General features: G+C 39.2%; 1 protein-coding gene across 1 annotated transcript in view; it reads left to right on the top strand.

Moving 5' to 3' along the window:
* Nucleotides 1-3,436: 3,436 nt before the first annotated feature.
* Nucleotides 3,437-21,885, top strand: part of jph2 (junctophilin 2) — a 28,629-nt gene continuing 10,180 nt past the window's right edge. Inside the window, exons 1-2 of the mRNA XM_023260912.3 lie at nt 3,437-4,249; nt 8,114-8,927. Coding sequence (XP_023116680.2) covers nt 3,871-4,249; nt 8,114-8,927 — 1,193 coding nt within the window. The 5' untranslated portion in view covers nt 3,437-3,870. The remainder of the gene's footprint in view (nt 4,250-8,113; nt 8,928-21,885) is intronic.

Raw genomic sequence — 21,885 nt, 5'->3', positions numbered from 1 at the left:
GATAACAGGTTCATCTTCTATTCATGATTCCTTCAGTGTTAAACAGTGGATGTAAAATTAACTTGGTTTCAGTTTTTTCACAGAACTTCAGTGTGGTTTTAAGCAATGAAAATTTCATGTGTGTAGCTCTGATTTACTTATGAAGTCAGGAGAATCAAAAATACAAAAAATTTAAAAATCACGGAAACTGAAAAACACATTCAACCCACTCCTGTGTACTTCAAGGGCCTGTAACTAGTAAAATATTGATGCTATGTAGGTAGAATTTTGCATGACTTCTTTAAATATGCTAAAGATAGTGAACCTAAAAGATCAGCTGATTCTGTGGGGGTCAGACTGGAGGCACTGATTGATAATTCATGGAAAGACTCAGCCCTCTTCAATATGTTTACTCAGATCAGCTGTACTTTAGTGAACCGCTACAACCCTTAACAAGCTCAAGGTGTAAAGAGAATTGATTTTGTAATAAAAGTTAGAGACCCTCAGAGCCAACGAGGCATGCTGCTGTATTTTTCACTCGTTGAGGTTTTCCAGGTTTAGTAGAACACCGACATGCAACCCATTTTAGAGCAAAGATAACATCCTTTGTAAGTTATTTAATGTATCCACTGTATGTGTCTTTTTAATAAAATATATCAGTATACCTTTGCTCTAATCCTTTGTAATGTATCTTTATTTGACTCCCTGTATGTTATTATCAGCTTATCAGTCATTTTCAAGACACTTTGAACTGGAGGATTATACAAATTAAGTTTGATAGATGGACTGATTAAAAAGTACACTTTTGTTTTTAGGCAGCCCATTCAGATCACATTACAATCAGCTCATCCTTAACAACCCTTTAAGACTATAGTGCAGTGCAAAGTAATAAGTGCTAAATAAAAAGTTAGGATGCTTTCAAAGCAATCCTAAAAAAGGCTTTATTTATCAAATGGCTACTACACAGTGTAGCAAGCGGAAAAACTACATCAAATCCATGCAGTGTGACCGTTTAACAGTTCTCCTCTGCACTTTTGTCAGGTGTCGCAGCATCTAGGAGACCATCTCACAGTTTTCTGTCTCTTCGGGTAATTCAAGACTGACTATGATGTTCAGATCAGGTCTCTGTTGGGGTCAGAACATCTGCTGACCTTCTAATGGTTAAGATACGACTGTATGGTCTCATTGTCCTGTTCCAGAATACATTTTGAACCATCAGATGCATTCCTGGTGACACTGAGTGATGGATATGAATCTAGACAACTAATGTTTCTGTAACATTTACACTAGTGTCAGCAGATAAGTCAGATAGCAGAATAAGGTATTGCTGAAATGTTTTGCTTTTGCTGAACACACCCTATTAAATTAAGATTGTACTTTTAAGGTGAGATACTACAGACAAAATGTACTTTTTTCATGCATTGCTTCAAACTACTGGAAACATCCATCCATTATCTACACACCACTTAATCCTCATTATGGTTGCAGGAGAACTGGAGTCTATCCAAGCTGACTGAGGCAGGGGACATCCTGGACAGGTCACCAGTCTATCACAAATACTACATATACAGACAAACAATCACACTCACATTCACACCTACGGACAATTTAGAGTTACCAATTAACCTCAGCATGTTTTTGAAGTGTGGGAGGAAGCTGGAGAACCTGGAGAAAACCTACAGCGGGAGAACATGCAAACTCAATGCAGAAAGATCCCAGGACCAGGCCAGGACGCATCTTTTAGCTGTGAGGTGGTAGTGCTAAGCACTGATCCATTGTATAGCCCCTATTTTAAGATATGTAATACCTAATTTGCATTTCTAAGCATAAGATTTACTGTCTCATTGTAAAGAATTACCTGGAGAGGTTTCATGGTGATATCTGTGAGTAAAAATGTAATTCACCTGTAGTGTCTCGTCTTAAACGACACAGTGCAGCTTCTGGAGAGTAAACCCTGTGGTGTTCAATCTTTGTGGTTAAATACCCTGACAAAAAATACACGTCTCTTTAACAATCTCTTTGCCAATTTCCCACAGATTAGATGTTGACTTTAAACGTCTTACATTCATACATTTAAATGTCTCAAAAAGTCCAGTTTAGATTTGTGCACTCAGATCATCCACAGTGTTTCCAACAATGTTCAAACCAGAGAAATCCATGATTTTATCCAGTGTAATGGTACATTCCATTTTGGTTGTCTGTCAGTGAAATGCTTCAGCCGCCAGCAGAAACAGGGAGTGGCTTCAGATGACTGGTCAGCTAAACTCCTGGTCAACTCCAGACTCTTAGATTAGTTTTTACATGTGTATGTAAATGTAAAGATCCACTGATGGAATCTCAAGCGACATAATGTGAAGACACTGGTCACATTTGACACAGCTCCCTCTGGTGAAACAGTAGCAGTAGTAAACCTCAAGACCTGAACATACTTCAGCCTAATTCAGCAGATTAATCATCTAATGGTTTTCAGATTTGTGTGGAATCACAGGAATAGTAATTTAAAAAGCTTATTTAAAGTAGCTGCACCTTGATATTAATTCGTCAACAATTTAACAATATGTATGACAATATATCTGACACAGGGGGACATTCTGCTGCAAATAGAGTTCTTTTAATACTTTATAGGGACATTTTAACCTTTGACAGACTTTGAATGCATTAGTTTTACTTGTACTTTGCACTTTTTTCACCACTTGTACACCAAGAAGTGGTGGAATATAGGGTAAAAATAATATGTATATTGTCGTTACTATAAATGTCCAGCAGAGGGCTGAAGTGAGTGGTATAATACTCCCACAGTTTATGCATTTCACTGGTTGCAATGTTGTTTTAAAGGTGGTAAGGGGATACATTAGCATTAAATTGTATTTCACCCCCAAATAGACTCCTGTAGTGATCCAGCAAACAATAACTGGAGCTATCATTTATGAAAATTACAACATATACTGTAGATTTATAATTAAATTTCTAAAGCAAAACGGTACATATATCCAAAATAAACTGCAATACTTACATTATAGCATTATAATGGAAGAGGTGTGCATACAAGGCCCATATACTGTTAATTAAAGCTGTTATAGCCACAACCACAGTTGTAAATTGCTAAATGTTATCCTGATTCCATTTGACTCCAACCACAGGCCCTACAGGAGCACGGATGGGATATTACTGTGATTTATCTGCTCTCTGATATCTCTTCCCTCAAGCTTAACGGCCTATTAGAGAATAATTGTGCTCCAACTGCATTAACTGCGTGCTGTTCATATGTGTGTCCTGAAACCCCCAGAGCGCAGAGTCCTGAATGGCATGCACTTCACTCCCGAAGTGGCAAGACTCTGGCATGGCTCCTTGCAGGCAGCAGAGTAAGGATTGGGTTGTATTTTTGGAAGGGTGTGTGTGTGTGCATCGGTCGCCTTGTTAGGTCTGCTAAAATATTTCCAACAGCAGCGACTGTCAGGAGATAGCTGGGTGGCAGGGACAGGGGGAGAGGGGCTTTTCTCTGTGGCCACCTGGTAAAGCCATGTAAGATCCCTGGCTTGTCAAGACAGAAACAATTTGATTCAATAACTCAGTAGGCAATTGGCTCCGAATTTGTAACTCAGCATAAGTTAATCTGTGGGGAGAAAGTAAAGAGTAGACAAATCTAAGACGACGGCGTGGAGTAATCTGGAGAAAAGAAGAAAAACCCAACAAAGTCAGTGCGCACTGGAGCTTCATGGACACGCTCAGAAATCCCCAAACCAACTCCAAGAGAAGAAACCCACCCAAGTTGAACACCGAGGATATCTGCAGTCAGTTTTGATGTCAGGAGAAGGTGAAGGGAGACTGACGGAGCTTTTATCTTTCGACAAACACTCAGTTACTTTCTGATCGGTGCGTATTTGGAGAGGCATGAGCGGAGGGCGCTTTGAGTTCGACGACGGCGGCGCGTACTGCGGAGGCTGGGAGGGGGGCAAAGCGCACGGCCATGGCATCTGCACCGGACCCAAGGGCCAGGGAGAGTTCTCCGGCTCCTGGAACTACGGCTTCGAGGTGGTGGGAGTCTACACCTGGCCCAGCGGGAACACCTACGAGGGCTACTGGTCGCAGGGGAAGCGTCACGGTCTGGGAGTAGAAACTAAAGGACACTGGATTTACAAAGGGGAATGGACTCATGGCTTCAAAGGGAGATACGGGATCCGGATCAGTGTTGGCAGCGGTGCAAAGTATGAAGGAACATGGAATAATGGACTTCAGGATGGCTATGGAACAGAAACATACGCAGATGGAGGTGAGAGTTACATTAATATACACGGCTGCAATTCAAAAAGAACGAATCAAAAAGTTTGTTACCAACAATATTGTTGAATGAATTAGTTTCTTAAAAGCTCCTACATGAAGGAGAAGATGAAAAAACTACAGAGGAAAATCTAATTGGAGCCAGTTAATGTTCAAACATGTTTCCCACTTAAACCTTTTTTGGACATAACACACTCATATCCTTTCAAATTGAGTGAAACAACTTCATTTAAATAAGCAATCAACTTAATGACTTGTGTTTGTGCTACCAGTCATTAAATACATGCTCTTAAAAAATACCTTTGACTGTAGAGGAAAAGTTAATTCTCCTAACTCAATCTACTTTGTTGGCTGAACATGATCTTCTTTAGTAGTCACAAAAAAATTATGTCAAAAATTATGTTTATGCTCAACAGCAAAAAACCTTAGGAGTTTGCATCAAGTTTGCATTATAAATAAATATAATATTTCATTGGATTATCATATTTTGTACCTAATTACTGCTGTGTATCTGTGGGGATCAAGAAATCTTCTTGATAACATTTCCTTCCATTTTGTATGATTCATTTAAAAATAAATTAAAGTGATCAAATAAATAGTTGTGTGAAAAGTATAATGACTGCATCTGAAATGTTTATAACTGAGAAATGTAATAATTTTAAAACTGTACAAAGTAAAATACTTGAGTAAATGTGAATGCACATAAAAACTACCGCTGCAGAGGTCGAGGGAGTGGTAGATCCTTTAGTTAAGTAAAACTACTAATACTCTAGTATAGAACTGTGCCATGCAAGAAAAGGATCTGCATTGATTTGGGGGTCAATCAATGTTCTTGATTTATCATAACAGAAGGGCATTTTTCTGTATTTTCTGTTAATAATCTAAATAAGAGAAGAATCGCCAATCATGACTTGAAAAGTACAATATTTCTCTCTGATCTGATGGAAAAAAAGCTGAAATATGAAGAATCAGGAAATGTAATCACTTTAAAACAACAGTAAAAAAGTGAAATACTTGAGTAAAGTACTTAGTTACCTCTGTAGAGAAGTAACGTCTTTGCATATTAAAACTACAGCCGCAGAGGTAGAGGGAGTGTTAGTGCCTTTGGTTAAGCAAAACTAATAATACCTAAATATAGAAACACTCAACTGCAAGAAAAATTTCTGCATTAGAAAGCCAATTAAGGAACAACAGTTAGTAAAATATACTCGTGGTTACTTTTATTAGACATACATTAATGTAGCATTTTACTGCTTTAGTTGGTTGAGTTGGAGCTGATTTGAACTTTTTTGTACATTTTTGGGTGATTTAATCCGTCACACACATCATATATTCTAAAAATGATAGTAAAATCTTAATCTGTGAAGTAACTCCTGCTGTCAGGTTAAGTATAGTGGAAGTAAATGTATCCCCCATTTCAGCTAGTGAGATACTTCACCAGTAGACCTGTGCACAGTGGTCCTGTCACTGTGGAAGAAATACTCAAGTCCTTTGCTTAAGTAAGGTCTCACAGTGTGTAACATCTTGATGTTCGTGCAAGTTCTGCATCCAAATTTTTACTCTGGAGAAATGTCAGCAAAATCTGCATTCCATATCAAAATTTAAAGTAGTTTTAATGCAAAATTATTTTGCAGTTTGTGGTTGAGCTAATTCACCTCATTTATCTGCTTATGAAAGTTTTATCTACTAAATGAAAATGAAAATATGGATAGATTTTATTGCCTGACTTGTAACTATAGTTATCAAATAAGTGTTGTAAACTGCAACTAAATGGATCTCAAACTTTCTCTGATGTGCTTTCCATTGCTGGACCACACGACACTGTGGCTCCTGTTATAACACCAAACATCTACCAGCCAAGTGTGGCACCAAAAACATTGCGAGGGACAAAAAACAGAGCAGCCTGATGCTGGTCGGGTCTTTTAAGATGTCTATGTAACCAGAAAAAAATAGCACCCTGCTGCTTTCAGTCAAGAGGTGCTCAGAGCTTGTTGGAAATCAAACCCCACAGGAATGTTTCCATTTTGTTCAACTACACCGTCATCCTCACTGAGGGAGAAGATTTCAGGTCTTTTATTTCTGAAAGTACAAAAAAATGTCCCTCTTTAGAAATTACTCACATAAGTTTTTGATACAAGAAAAGATTTAGTTAAAGTGTGAAAAATATGCAGAACAGCGATTCCTGTCAGTGTTGTATTTAGTGTTTAATTTTCTAATATTACTGATGGATCACTGTTCATGTAGCATGTTTATGTGGTCGCTGGTTAAGTTTGAGTTGCCAATAACTACTTTCAGTCTTTACTTCTGTTTCAGTAAAGTACCAGAGTTGAACTTTAAAGCAGTGCTTGAGTTAAACTTAATTACTGCACTGACCATCAAGATTTTGTTGCTCATATTGAACTTTAAAGCAGTGCTTGAGTTAAACTTAATTACTGCACTGACCATCAAGATTTTGTTGCTCATATTCCACATTCCTTTACACCAAGTGAGAGGTTACCTCAACAAGGTTACTAAGAACATTTTCATTGATGTTTTTCACCCTGACATTCTCTCTGGAGGCTCATGGCGGTTTTCCCTGCAGCTCATCTCTTCGACTGTGCAGGGGAAACTAAATAAGTTAGACAAATCAAATTGATTGTGCTCATACGATATGTGCAGTTTCCCTACTTAACAGCTGACTCATCAGCTCAGTCTGCTGAAAGCTGTGGTGGGGGGTGTGATAGCACCAGATGTCAGGATGTAATAATAGCCCACAAGCTTCGTGCCCTCTTGGCCTCACGGGCCGAGGGCCTTGCTGTCACCGTAATCCACACAAGTCAATTTTAGCATGAGAACAGACCCTGAGATGACTTGTCAGTGGGAATATTAATGAATGAGACTTCTCACACTAAAGATATCCGTGACATTCTGCCCGAAATTAAAGTGCGGGTCTTTTTAACAACAGTCTTAACAGACACGCTAGCAGCCCTGATAGTCTGCTGTTAGCAGTGGTTTGATGTAAACGCTAACATCAACAGGCTAACAGGCCCAATATGACAATTCTTACACGATAATATTGCTAATGTAGTGTTTATTGTTCATTTTCACCACCTTTTTTTTTTTTTATCATGTTAGAATGCTAAAATTTGCTAATTAGCACAAAAGACAGTTGAGGTAAAAATGTCATTGGTATTTGAAGGAAAACATTACATATCCAAGAAATGTTGTTTGTAGACGCTAGGAAAAAAAAGAGAAAAATCTTTTATAGCAAGAAAAAGACAAGGCCTGGACATAACTGTTCAATGTTTTAGTCAGTAGGATCTCGACCATACTGCTTGATAAAGTCAATTTGTCCCCAAAAAGTACAAGTCAAAGATCCCAAGTATTTGGTCGCAAATCAAGGTATTTGATGAATTTAAAACTGAACCTATTGTTGGTCAAAGATGAAAAATGTTGAAATAACCAAATTCAATAAAATCTACAAATTCTATCCGGAAATCTTGAATGTCAATGAAATATTTCATCTTGGAGAAGCTTTGAGCAGTGTCCTCAGTTTGAGCAGGACTTGAGTTAGTAGTATTTATCCTCTTAAGACCACTTCTAAGGGACTTAAAAAATATACGATGTTTGTAATTGTTTTTAAATCGTTAAAGGTAACTTTACCTCCACCAGCTACAAGACAAAAGTACTACATACACAGTAATACAATTTCCATTGCATTCCACCCAATAGTTGAGATATTTCACTCAGCAGCAAAGTGCTGGAACCAGCTATGAGTAGGGCCACACTGCTGGCTAAAAATAGCTGATATGCTGGGATTTGATCTGTGATCTGTGAAGTTAGAAGAGACATACTCACTATTTTCTGATGTCTCCAGGTACTTTCCAGGGTCAGTTCACTGGCGGGATGCGTCATGGCTACGGTGTCCGTCAGAGTGTCCCCTATGGGATGGCAGCAGTTGTCCGCTCCCCTCTTCGCACCTCCTTGACCTCCCTTCGCAGCGAGCACAGCAATGGCACTGTTCTGCAGCAAGACATCCCCATCATCACCACCACCAATGCCTCAGGCGAGGAGACACCTATCGCCACCCCTACCCAGCTGGGACCGTCTCGCGGAGGCTTCGCCCTCACGCTCCAGGTGGACCCTGAGGCCGTGAAACCCAAGAAGAAGGGCCTGTTCCGCAGGGGCTCCCTGCTGGGTAAACTGAAGAAGTCTGACTCGAGCACATCCCTGTCCAGCCAGAAGAGCAAGATCAGCTTCCTGAGGACAGAATCGGCTCTCAGCTCCAACGCCAGCGACACCAACTCCACCATCAGCATGGATGAGAGCCTGGCTGGAGCCGAGGATTTCCCCCCTGTGGAGGCTGACATTGACGCCACCACCACTGAGGTCTACATGGGCGAGTGGAAGAATGACAAGCGCTCAGGATACGGAATAAGTGAAAGGTCCAGCGGGCTGAAGTACGAGGGCGAGTGGCTCAACAACCAGAGACATGGGTACGGTTGCACCACGTTCGCCGAGGGAGGGAAGGAGGAGGGCAAGTACATGAACAACATGCTGGTGAAGGCCATGAAGAAGAGGGTGATCCAGCTGAAGGGAACCAAGATCAAGCAGAAGGTGGAGCGAGCGGTGGAGGGCGCTCAGAGGGCCGCAGCCATCGCCAAGCAGAAGGCAGAGATCGCTGCTTCCAGGTAAGAAGAGACAAATGTAGAGATTCTCCTTATGTATGCTTGATCTTGTTTCTTCTAGTGGGATCACTCATTTTTTATCTTACCTGTAATACAACCAGAAAGTCGTTTAACAAAACTTACTGATGTTCTGACGGTGTTTTCCTGAATCCTCAGAGACTTTTCTAATCAACTGGATAAAAAATACAACAATACATATAACTTGTCTCTTATGTAGTTGCTCTTTTTCCTGTCCTCTTTTCTTGCTATGAAACTAAATGTGAAAGTCAGATTATTTGTCTTTGTCTAAAAAATATGAATATTGCATTGTATTTTTTGATACTTTTACTCAAAATAGCACATAAGCAAGAGCATGTGTTATACCATTCTCAGCTAAAGGGATCAAAAATATAGCTGAAATGAGATACTCATTCATGCAGAGGTTGATTGAGTCTTTGAGGACTCTGGAAATACCCTCTGAATAGCAGTAGGTGTTGTTAAAAGACCTTTGAGGTCAAAACACTTTTAGTTCTGTGACTTAAATGCATGAGAGTCACGAACTGGGACTAGGTTTAGTCAGAGGTCTGTGCATGAAGGTGCATGAGACTGCTGTTCCCAGAAATGAAAAAATCAGCCAAAGAGAGATTATGTTTATTAAGCACTTTATTATATATAATAAATACTATATTCAGCTGTTAAAGTGAATATTTTGTGTCACACAGGGTTTCATATCATGCACTGGACAACCAAATGTCCAAATTCCTACTTCTTCTCCTGGTTTTCCACTTAGTTTCTGTAGCGATCGCTCAGTTCGAAAAGAATCTACCAGCTCCCACTCACAGCTTTTCTCCTTCAGTGTGTCTGTTGTTCAGTCCGTCTGCCCAAACTGGGACTGGGAGCAACATTTTCAGGCACTAAACTTTTACGGCTCTACTGCTCTTTGTTGCAGCAGTGTCAGTTTGAAATCCACATAGCTGATTCCATCTTCAATAGTGCTTGGAGCAGAGAAATCCTCGTGAAAGGAATAAGCAGATTTTGAACCTTTATTCCACAAATGTCTTGAGGACAGTCTATCAGCACAGAACACAAGCCAAAGAAACTAAAAAAATTCTGTGTTCGTGTCTTGGATGAGGAAAACACACTCTTATCTTATTGTTCACCAGAGACATAACTTTGGCAAAAACAAACGGTTGAAAAATGCTTCCTGCAGCAGATGGAAGTAAATCACTGAAGAGCAACACTTTTTAACAGCTGATAGTAGCCAATGGTGTGCAAACCCTGCATTGCATCATTAGGTTAATATTTTGCACCTTCATTTGCAATTTGAATAATAATTGTGTCATCATTTAGCTGTGAGTTTAAACTCTTAGTGGTGTTAAGAAATCCACAGATCTGCTGCATTATGGTGCTCTACACAGCTGCACTTGGGTTCTTTGAACTTTCAGAGAATGCCAAGAATAGTTTTGCAAATACAATGCCATATTTTGCTGGGTTTGTGACATTTCAACACTCTGTAGGGTTGTTCCATTTAAAATCCACCGAATCTGAACAAAGTTCTCACCTGGATTGTACCTGTATGTAACTACATTAGAATTTGTTTAAGACACAGATTTTTGCCTTAGATTGTGACGCTTGGCGTGTATGTAAACTTAATTTAGTTGCAGTTTTTAACAGAGAGCAAATGTGTTTTTCATTCATGAAAATTTAATATGTCCATCTCCTGTACATACGAATGAGGACTGAAAAATTACAGGAAAAGCCATGTGCATTAAAAACTGTCTGACCCCTAATCATTTTGAGCATAATTGAGCACCGTGCTGGGAAACCATAGCACAGTATTTTTAGCAGGTAATAGGTGTCACTGATGGTGTTTTATATATAACATGTCTATCAATCATGTTAATTACAGTCTAGTTTCCGTATATACCAAACACAAAAACATTTGCGAATGCTTCTTTACTGAAACATTAGTTTCACATAACATACCTTTACTTTTACTACAGACAGACATAAAGTCATGCGTTTACACGTTATGACTGTTGGATCTAGAGTCAAGCAGCTGTGGACATGTATAAACTCTGCGGTGGACAACAGTCTCTATGAGATGTCTGCACTTGTTAATCCCCAGTACATTCAGATGTGGCCTAAGTCATTTTGTTCTGGAACTGGGCCTCGGCTGACAAAAATAAAACAAACCCCACTGTGCAACGGGGTAGTGGTTAGCACTGTCTCCTCACAGCTGAAACGTCCTGGGTTTGAAGTTTCTGTGTGGAGTTTGCATGTTCTCCCTGTCCCTGCATGGAGTCCAGCTTCCTCCCACAGTCCAAAGACATGCTGAGGTTTATTTTATTTATTTATTTATTTATTTAAAAGGATCCCCATTAGCTTATTCCAATGGCACCAGTTAGTCACATCAAAAAGATCATATTTCCAGATCACTTCAGTCAAAATAGACATATTAATGTACATCATGTTTATGGTAGTACTAACAACAGCACATTAGTGCTGTATAATCTTACATTTTAGTCTCCAGAGCAACAATTCAATCAACAGGAAGAAAAAGAACAAGAAACAAAGCAGAAATCAGACATTATACTTGTCGGACTGGATTATTGCTTAGCCGTTAAGTAATGCATTCTAAGATGGTAATTGAATGAGACCTTGCTGTTACATTGTTGTATATGGAGGGAGCAGCTATTCAAAAGTTTGATGGCACGATAGACAACTGCCTATTTTAAAGCATCGGATTTTGGGCATGGTAATGTAATTTGACTATCATCTGCTAATCTAGTGGAATGAGGTTGATGGATGATTCTAAGTTGTTCATGAGCGTGAATGTGTGTGTGCTTGTTGACTGTCTCTATGTGTAGCAATATGATGGACTGATGACCTGTCCAGCTGAAGCTTGCCTTCACCCTAAGTCAGCTGTGACAGACTCCCCTACAGAGGACAAAGCATTTTTGTTTTTCTTTAAAAATAAGGATTCTAGAAATTTGTCTCTGCTATTGCAAGTTCAGAAAAGTCAACATCAGGCTATTCCAGAAGAATCTTCTAGAAGATTTACTTGCTGACATTTCATATTTTAACTCTTCACTTCCTGAGTGTCCATAGGATTTTGACCAGACTGATCTTAATAATTGATTTGGACTTACATGTTCCTGAAAGTTATGCAACTTCAAATTGTTACACTGAAATAATTTGACCTTTACGTTTGTCATTTATATTTCTACGTATGAAAAAAGGGCATTTTTGTATAAGACTTACATATAAGGGTATGACTACAGTACAAGCTGTTGATAAAGACCAGAAATGGAGAAAACAGTGAGCCTAGATCAATTTAGAGATAATCAGTCCTCCTACCAGCACCTTGAAAGCTCATTAATTAGCACATTTTATCTTTTTTCTTCAGTCAGTACAAAAAAAAGTATAACAGTGACTGGTGTTATGTACTCCAGGATGTCACTGTCTTGCTTATTAACTTAACAAACCATTAAGAATTAATCTCAGCTTATTTTCAAATATATGCAAGAAAGGGTTAGAGTCGAAATCACACATAATATTAAGTTGATGCAATTACCGACATAATTATGTAGCTCATCAAAATAATGTTTGCAGCTTAAATATCTAAACCTAGATCAATCAAGATGGCGGGAATAGATTGCATGAATTCCTTTTCAGACTGCAGGCTAGCTGTTGTGGGCTAAGCTAAGCTAACCAGCTGCTAACCGTACCAAGCCTATATATTAAAGTGCTGAACGATACCATTACCTTAGTATCAAACCTGTTATATGAGCTCATGTATCAATGTGACATACTGAATATCACAATTAACAGCTACCACTGTCCATCTGACAAATGTATTTAAACCTCTATGATCCCGGTGCTCTATAAAATCAACTCAGTCAGACTGTAAGGAGTCGGGATTTTTTGCATGTAGTATAATGTTTGCACATGTACACGTCCACCTTCAGTTTGTCTGTGACCGTACAAGGCCGTGGTGTTTTTGTCCACTGCCGTCTTCAGGACCTGAAATAAGCTGAGTGTTTACAGCAGTTAGACTTGCTCTGATGGACTGCAGACCCCCGTCCCAGCAGATTGAAATCTAAATATTGTTCTGTACGGATAAGCAGCGCAGCATATAAGAGCTGTTCTTTGTGTCCTTGCTTTAAGCTCACCTACAGCTTGTCTGTGCGGAGCTGAGGATGGAAGCAAACATTCAGTATTTATGCACAACTGTCTTCACAAACAACTCAGTGGCCTTTACAAACCAAACTATATAAAACTCCAAACTGCTAAGAGCAGCAGTAGAGTGTAACCAGTACATTTTCTCAAAAGTACAATTTTTACAGTGCTTGAATATTTACATTTTAGGCTACATCAGACTTTAGCTAACAATCTTCTCACTACATTCATTTGACAACTTAAATTTAAGGTTAAGATTGCACCTCTACATACAAAATGTTCTCTAAATACAATGCACTTTTATATTTTTGGTTCATTAACCCCTGGTTTGAGATTTTAGAGCATTTTCACCGATGATATTTTCCTTCTAAATTTCTTGCATGGCTTCATTTAAATGATGGTTTGAATTATCTAATACAGCATCAGGGGCACAAAGACTCTTATCTCACCTGTAGGAGTCCTTCTAAATGGCAGTATAAGCACTTCCTGTTAAATGGTAATTCCAGTTTTTGTCAAGTTTCTTACTGTTGTGGCAATTGTGCCTCTATGGGTGATTCCGACTTTTTGTGGAGTGAGGAGTCACACAAAGCAGCGTATTTCTTGGAAACAGCGCAAGTTCATAGAAGCTTTACAAAAATCTTGATGTATTTCTTTCACTTCTCATGCAAATGAGATGAAAAAGCTGATTTATGCTAAGTTTATGTTCCGAGTGTCTTGTTTGCTTCTAGGTCTCCAGGATGAACACGTGCAAATCATTAAACTATCCTCATGTAAACAAACAGCCAGCGTGGATGAATATGCAAGTTGTCCCTGATGCAGAGCCACGATACACTTAGTAAAATGGCACCTGCAATGAAAATTATTCTAGAAAAAATGATGTTTTGAAAGAAGCCACAGGGAGCTCACAGTGCTTATGATGAGCTATTTTCTGTTTCCCTAAATCTCTACAGTAAAGTTAGAATGACCCATAGAGCCGCAGTAGCTACAGAAATGGGAAAGCTGCCAGGTTGACCTATACTCAGAGCTGCTGAGAGCATTCACCGAGCTGATTCTGTGTCGCCCATTCACTACTCCCTATTAAAGACAGTCAAAGGTGAGAGATAAGTGTCATGGGCATTGATATTTTTATTCCATTATGGGATTTTTTTTAATGCAGAGGCTACATTTATACACTCTTTCATTCCAGCTGGCACCCTCCTCATACACTTAAGACTCTGACTGAGTGATACAGCGGAGCATATGGATGAACACAATGATGTAACGTTACCTCTGGAATCACATGTGTAGATGTACCCAACAGCTAAACATGGGCGATTCTCTCCACCAGCTAGATTCCAGAGATGGTGCTAATAAAGTTAAATAGAAATACATATATTTATCTAACAACTACTTCATGATCAAGATTTTATGAAGAAAATATGGAACCCCGCCTGGTGTATTCTCATTCACGTTTTGAGGGAAACATAATTTCAGATTAGGTTTTTACATTATGTTTTCCTGTGACACATCTGAAATACATTTTTAATCAACATATCTTTGTCATTTATTGATTAGCTTTTCAGCTGTTGCCCCTTTTAGTATTCAAACATTCTAATGCTAGAGTATAAATGTCCTGCTTTTTGCAGGAAGCATGCCTCTAGAGGACCCTACACTGTAAAAACAAATAATAATTTTTTTTACAGCTTTTTAATTAGATTTTTTGTAACAATGCATTATTTTGCAGATTTAGAAAAAAATCGCACAAGCCAAAACCCCACATTATGTGCTATCTCACTGTATTTAAATCAGTTAAAAATCCTTTGTAAAAGTTTTCAGGATTTTAACAGTTTATGAATTTTACAGTAGTCAGTTGTTTTGTAATATATTCTTTTAGATAGATAGATAGATAGATAGATAGATAGATAGATAGATAGATAGATAGATAGATAGATAGATAGATAGATAGATAGATAGATAGATAGATAGATAGATAGATAGATAGATAGATAGATAGATAGGTCCTTTAATAATCTTTTGCAGGAAATTACAGTTTTCTTTACCTCTTGCTGCAAAATTTTTGTTACTTTTTTTGTAGTTTTCCTGTAATCACCTATCAACCAGTCAAATTTATGGTGTGACATTTTCAAGAAGCCTAACCCAAATGTTAGTTTCAAATGTTAAAGAAACTTCTGCACTGCACTGCACTGACTAACACTATAAAAATCATTTTAAAATACCTCCTTTATGATTTTCTTTTATTGGAATATTTTATGTTGTATTGTTCTATCCATGAACCAGATTATTTCACAAATTCTGCCACAACACCAACTAAACAGTCCTTCTCCAGTGGTCCTGAACATGAATCTGAAATCCATTATTATATAAGCAGAGGAGACATGACACATCTGTTCCTGGCAGCGGTTGGCTCCTGCTGTGATCCTTTGGCGATGAAGTCGAGGGTTAAAAATACACGTACAGCCAACGTGCTGCATGGGAGGCAAGACTTGGCCTCTTCAGGTCCAGTTAGGCAAAGTGTTCGGGCGCATTCAGACGCTGTGTGGACATTGTTCTGCTGCGTGGGCTGGCAGCTGGGCGTCTGGAGGAGGACCTGTGCGGCAGGACAGGGTGTAAATGACGCACACACAGGGCCCCTGTGGTCACAGAGGAGCCCTGACTAAATATGGACAGGCACACTCTTGCTGTATCACAATCACAGGGGAATGCAACAGCTGATTATCCCCCCTCCCCCTGCGTTCAGACCCCATCTTTCCTGCCTCGTCACAGACTGTTCTCTCATGCTGAAGTGCAGCAGCTCTTTCCTTCTGTCTGCACACCTACTGGACTGCTGGCTGTTACGTCACTCACTCCTGTTTTGTTTTAGCAGATCAAATCCCTGTCCACAGGGTACACAACTCAACTTCAAAACAGGAGTCTGCTTGCTGATTTGGTTTCTCTCTGTTAACTGCTGCGAGCTTCAGCTCCACTGCACCAGTTAGAGATCACAGATCTCGGTCCATCTTGCGTCAGCAGTGGTGTCAAATGGTTCCATGGATATAAATATGACACAGCTCATAAGCAAGTGCTTGGGTATAAAGGGTTCGCGTATATATGTACCACACCTAGCTTTAGTTGTGGAGCTTGGATTTCATACTGTACTGCTGAGACGAGCATTTTGCATCGGTGAGCGATCGTAACATTTGTAAACAAAGTTCAGTGTGACCTCAGCTCAGGACTCTTTGCAGACTGTTTTCTGAAGTTACTTATTTAATGAGAAGTCATGAAAAAGAGGGAAAAAAAACTTGTTATTAATCAAAGAATCTGGTGAGATCTTTAGCTGTTCCTTGTGATGTGACCTCTGAGCAATGTTGCAATAATTAGACTTCAATTAACACTTAATGTGCGTATATTTTGGCAAATAATGTTTATTAATAATGTTATGTTTAATCTTTTTATAGACACAAAATCACTCTTTCACTCTCCCTTATGCACACACACACACAGTTGCCACACAGATGAATAGGACCCTCCACAAAGATCCAGTGGCACATGCCAGAAAGACAGAATATCTCTTGCCGTCAGCCGGCTCCAGGACGACTGCAGCGAGACAAAGAACAAATGGTAACAGAGCAGCACCACAGTACTTAAAGAAAGACTTCTACGTTTTCAGAGGCCATGCTTTAAGTTACAGATTACTCTGTGATCTCACAGCTTTGGGGTCTATTCCTACAGCTGACGTCTCATCATTCCTCAGAGTGCACAGGCGTTTTCTCAAGGCAGCTCTAAAAGCATAAAGAGTATTTAGGTCACAGAGTCAAATGTCAGAAACACTGGAAGACCAACACGGGCTGCAGTGGTTCTACAACCTAAAGGGCCAACCCGGCAGACTCACAACAGGATACTTTTGCTCTATTATGAAGGGAGACATCTCTACAAGCCATCTATCATGTTAAGGCCCTTTCAGACAGAATATGGTTTGCGCTGCGCTGGCCGCTAGGTTTAGCACACTGCATGGGGGGGTTGCAAATCTCACTTGTTTCCAAAACTTCCAGTGGGACTACATCATCTTATCCTTTCAAATGGGAAGCTCACATTTTATAGCAAACACCTCAAAAGAGAAGATGCTTGGTTTCTACTGACTGTGCAGGTCTACATCATGTGCTGTGAGTGCACTATGCATGATACAGCAGCAAACTGTCTTTGTACAGCACAAGCCATTCTATGTGAAAGGGAAACATTAACATTACATGGAACTCATCATGATGGACTGCAATTATTATTCAGATTTCAAAAAGTCCCTATTCACCTTGTTGTGAACCTTGTATGCGGCTCCTCCTTTGTCTGAGACCTAAATAGTGTATAAAAGATGGATGTAGCCGTTGTGATGTCACGCTTTGGTTTGTGGACTCCTGTTTTGAAGCCTTAAGCTTGACATTTGGTCATCATGACCTTCATCTTTTGAAACCAGATGTGATGAACAAAGGGTGGATCAGACTGAGAACTTGAGGACACTAAGCATGTCTGTATGGTAGCAACATGTCAATCACATGATGCACCAGCTCGAAAGTAAATCCTGCTTTAATGCCTACTTTCTTGTACATGGGACCATAATTTACAAAAAAAAAAAAAAAACACTATGCGTTGTTGAAGGAGTTTTAAAACTAGCGATTGAGACTATGGACTTTTAACAGATAAAGGATAAAGTAGGGTCATTTTCTCATAGACTTCTATACAATTACATTTCTTTTTGCAACCAAAGCAGTCTCCCCCTGGTGCTTGTTAGAAAGAATGCAGGCATGCATTACCTATACAGTAGTTTCACAATTTCAGACCTGGAGACTACGTCTATCTTTTATATCCAGTTCAGTGTCTGAAGCTGTTTTAGCTCCCGTCTCTTTAAGGCCCCTTCTGAATGCCCCCTTTCTTATGATTGGCCAATTTACATACATTTACCTCATTGTTTGAAACTGTGGCCACTCTAATTATAAAAGTATGACTTTTTAACATTGTATATATATCGCAGAAAATAAGGAGAGGCATCATAGCTCCCTGCAGCAGGAGTTTGTTTTCAGCAGCACTAGAAGGCAGATGTTTGGTGATAATACGTCAGTATTGTGCTTGTTTCCACTTACCCTAAATGACCAGAAAGGTAATTTATGTATGATGATTTCTGGTATTTAGGTGCTGGACTGAAACCTGCCACAGTTCTTCAATAATGGAAACATATCAATAATAGCAACATATTAATAGTAGCATTTACAAGAAAAACAGCTCCTGTGATGTAACATTTCCACTGGGATCAGATGTGTAGATGTACTTGGCAGCTGAACAATGGTTATTTTCTTTGTAAGTGTTTTAAGAGCTCTGCAGGTTGTGAGCTACATTTTGCTGATACTGGAGGCACACCCAGTGGGTTGTGAAAGGATGTGTGACAGGCAGGTATGGTGGTGGCTTTGCATCCTACTGCTACTTTTATACATTTAATTTCTAGGTTCAGTTCTACTATATGCTATTTTGTTAAGAACAGCCGTGTTTGTTGAAACTTTTTGCGCAGCTGTTGAACTGCATTATACAGAAAGCAGTTTCTGTTATTCATCAATTTAAGTGGGGTGGATAAAATAAAAGAAACATATGTCAGAGTAATACAGCTCACACTGCGGCCTCCAACACAGTAAGAAGCACACAGCAGAAACTCTATTCATAACACTAAAGACTAAGAGGCGCTGTAGTGAGATAGAAGGGAGAGGCCGTTTGTACGAAGAAGCCATCTGTCGACATCTTTCTCCTCCACTCACCAACTGGCAGTTTACCCAGCAGGACTGACTGGCTGCCATGTTTTCAGCTAGTAAACACACCATTCTATTTGGAGGCAGCCAGGGATCAAGTCAGACACATCTGTTTGTTACGAGTCATGATTTTTTAGCAGTGTTGAGTGTAGTTTATTTTGCCTCAGTCCCACATACACCATTCTGCTGCTCCAAATCTGTTTAAATCCACCACTGAAAATAGTCCCTAACAAATAAACAACTTCCTCCTGTATTTATGAACTAAAAACTACAGTGTCCAGCTGCATCAAGTCATCTCTGACCTTAAACAAACATTTTGGACCATGTTTCAATGGAGCCAAGTATTTATGGCATGACACGAAACACATAAATAAATATTTTCATACCGTTTAGGGTTTTCATGGTATTTGTTGACGATAAGCGACATGTAGAATGATGTTGGCCTTCTGTTGTGTTTGTGGGTTCTACCATTGATCTGGACAATGCACCAACACAGCAGCTGTTGTATTAATGCTACATTTAATGGATGACCTTGGTGTAGTTATAAACATGTGATTTCTGCAGATGAGATGCTGCCTCTGTTCTGACAGGTGGAGCTCATCTACATCAATCAGGGAACTTCAGGAGTCACTAATTGTTCTAGTGGGAAGCACCGTCACCACTGAGTCTTACAGTGAACTGTGGAGCTATTTTCAGCTCAGTGTAACGTTACAGTATGTCAAGTAAAAAAGAAAAAAAGACTAATCTCAATCAGTAATGCTCACAATTACCGTGGAACAAACAGCAGCATTGACCTCTCAGCATTCAGCTGAGAGTTCAATGACCTGTTCAGTGGTAGTTGATCTTTTTTGGATCAACTACCAGTCTACTGGTTGGTCCAGACTGAAATATCAACAACTGTTGGACAGACTGGCCTAAACTTTCGAACAGATAATCATGTATCCTGATGACTATGGTGATTTCCTGACTCTTTCCCAGAGTCTGTAATGGATTGCCATAAAAATTGGTGCCGAGATCCGTGTTCTCTTCAGTTTGAACTGCAGTAACATTGTTGATCGTGTGACTTTTCATGTAGCACTATCATCAAAAGTTTCAATTTGTCATACAAGTTATGAGATACTTGATGAGAACTGACTGTTTCAAAAGCTATATGCCAAGCCAAACTAAAACAGTGAACATGGTAAACATTCTACCTACTGAACAACAGCACATTAGCATGCTTACATTAGCATTCACTGTACAGAGTCGCTTGAATGGACATAGACTTTTAGTTTTATTATCTTATGAGAAGAGATTAGCATTCCCTCTGCATGTTAGTTTGTCTTATGTCTCCAGATTTGGTCTCAGCTCTAATTTTCATTTGCAGTTCAGCTTGAGAAACGAAGAGAAACTGTGCTGCATTATGAGTAAGACTTTCCAATGCAACAACTCCAAACATACAAATGTGCTGCTGCTGTACTCCCTCACAAACAAATGTGTGATGATGGAGCCTTTAGTAACTTGGCAGCAGTAACTCATTGTCTCACTGAGGGCAATGAAATCATTATTTATTTCTGTCCCAGCCCAACAGCACAAAAGGACACCTCCTCTCTCGATAGCTACTAATACTAATGAGCCATATGACCAGCCGCCGCCCACCCCTGGCCTTCATTTCGACATGATTGAATACTATAAACAATCCCTGCACTGCGGTATTTTTGGTTACTCCTAGACTGCTTTAAGCTGCCATCTCTAAGGGTTCGTAGAAGTGTGTGTTTGATTTGAAAGGTCGAGATCAAGGTCAAAATGTGATAAAAACATACACTGATATGACAACCCCCAAAACAACGGATTGCTTCTGAAAACATGCAGGAACCATCATATGTATTTCTGTTATTTTCTTGTAGAACTGTTAGAGTTGATACTAGGGAACTAATTGTTAATCCATTAATTGTGGTTAGTAATTTAACCAATTAAAACTATATAAACCAATAACGCAGAAGACGAACGTTGTGCATGTCAGAAAATGTATTGTAGATTAGCTGTAGTACCTCATTGTGCCACCAGATGGGGCCTATCACCGTTAAATGATGGAAGACTGCAGTTCGTTGCCTGCGTTTAAAACGATATTGACCCAAGGAGAGGTCAACGGACAGCCACATATTGGCAGCACAAAGAACCATGAACATGTTAATGTTGAAAACCTAACTTTTTAAAATGAGTACTTTTGTGATTATTATTTCAATTGTGTCATGTTTGAATTCTGATTGTTGTGGTTGGGTCAGGTGGTTTTTGGTGATAGTGTGGTCAAGAGTGTTGTGTGGCTTTAGGTAGAAATGGGCCACCATGACACACTTTCGTAGCAGTTAATAGACTGTAGCCAGCGCTTACGTGTAGGAAATGAACACTACTTGGCATAAGTTGTGTTTGCAAATTACTCAGTTAACATTTTTTAATTAACATTTCAAAGCAATTGCTTGCAAGATGCTTGGCTGAGCTAACTTTTATAATCATGTTGGCCCAACTAAATATTGCAAATTACTTAATCCAGACACTTAGTTCAAACAACATTTATTTTTGTGTTTTTATAACTGAAGACATCAATAGATGTTTAATGATTTAGGCTTGTACAACTTGAAATGTCTTTTTATCACAAAGACAAAACTTGTTGAAGTATAAAATTTATGAGGCTATTTCGTCTGCTTCACCTTTGTCACACTCTAAGAAATGAAATGTTGTATTTACTTTATCTAGTTATGTCAGCCAGTCCCATGAAACTCAGTTTTGTAACAGATGATATAGAAGTAATTGTAACATGTTTTAAGTAAATCCAGCTAAATTGTGTGGATTAAATGCTACATCGTAGAGATATGTTACATTAACTCAACATTAGCCACCAGAGACTCTCAGCCATCCGTAAACTAAGAGGACTTTATGTTGCCCCCCCCATCTCCTTCTGTTGTTGTATCAAAGCATCATCCAGTCCATCCTCCTGTACTGCTCCACCTGCTTCTATAACATGCTCACTGTTACAAACAAAACCAAACTCATACACATAA

Source organism: Amphiprion ocellaris, chromosome 8 (assembly GCF_022539595.1).
Source record: "Amphiprion ocellaris isolate individual 3 ecotype Okinawa chromosome 8, ASM2253959v1, whole genome shotgun sequence".
In the NCBI taxonomy this organism is placed as follows: Eukaryota; Metazoa; Chordata; class Actinopteri; family Pomacentridae; genus Amphiprion; species Amphiprion ocellaris.
Note: the sequence above shows the minus strand (reverse complement) of the source record. Positions and strands in the feature narration are given on the sequence as shown.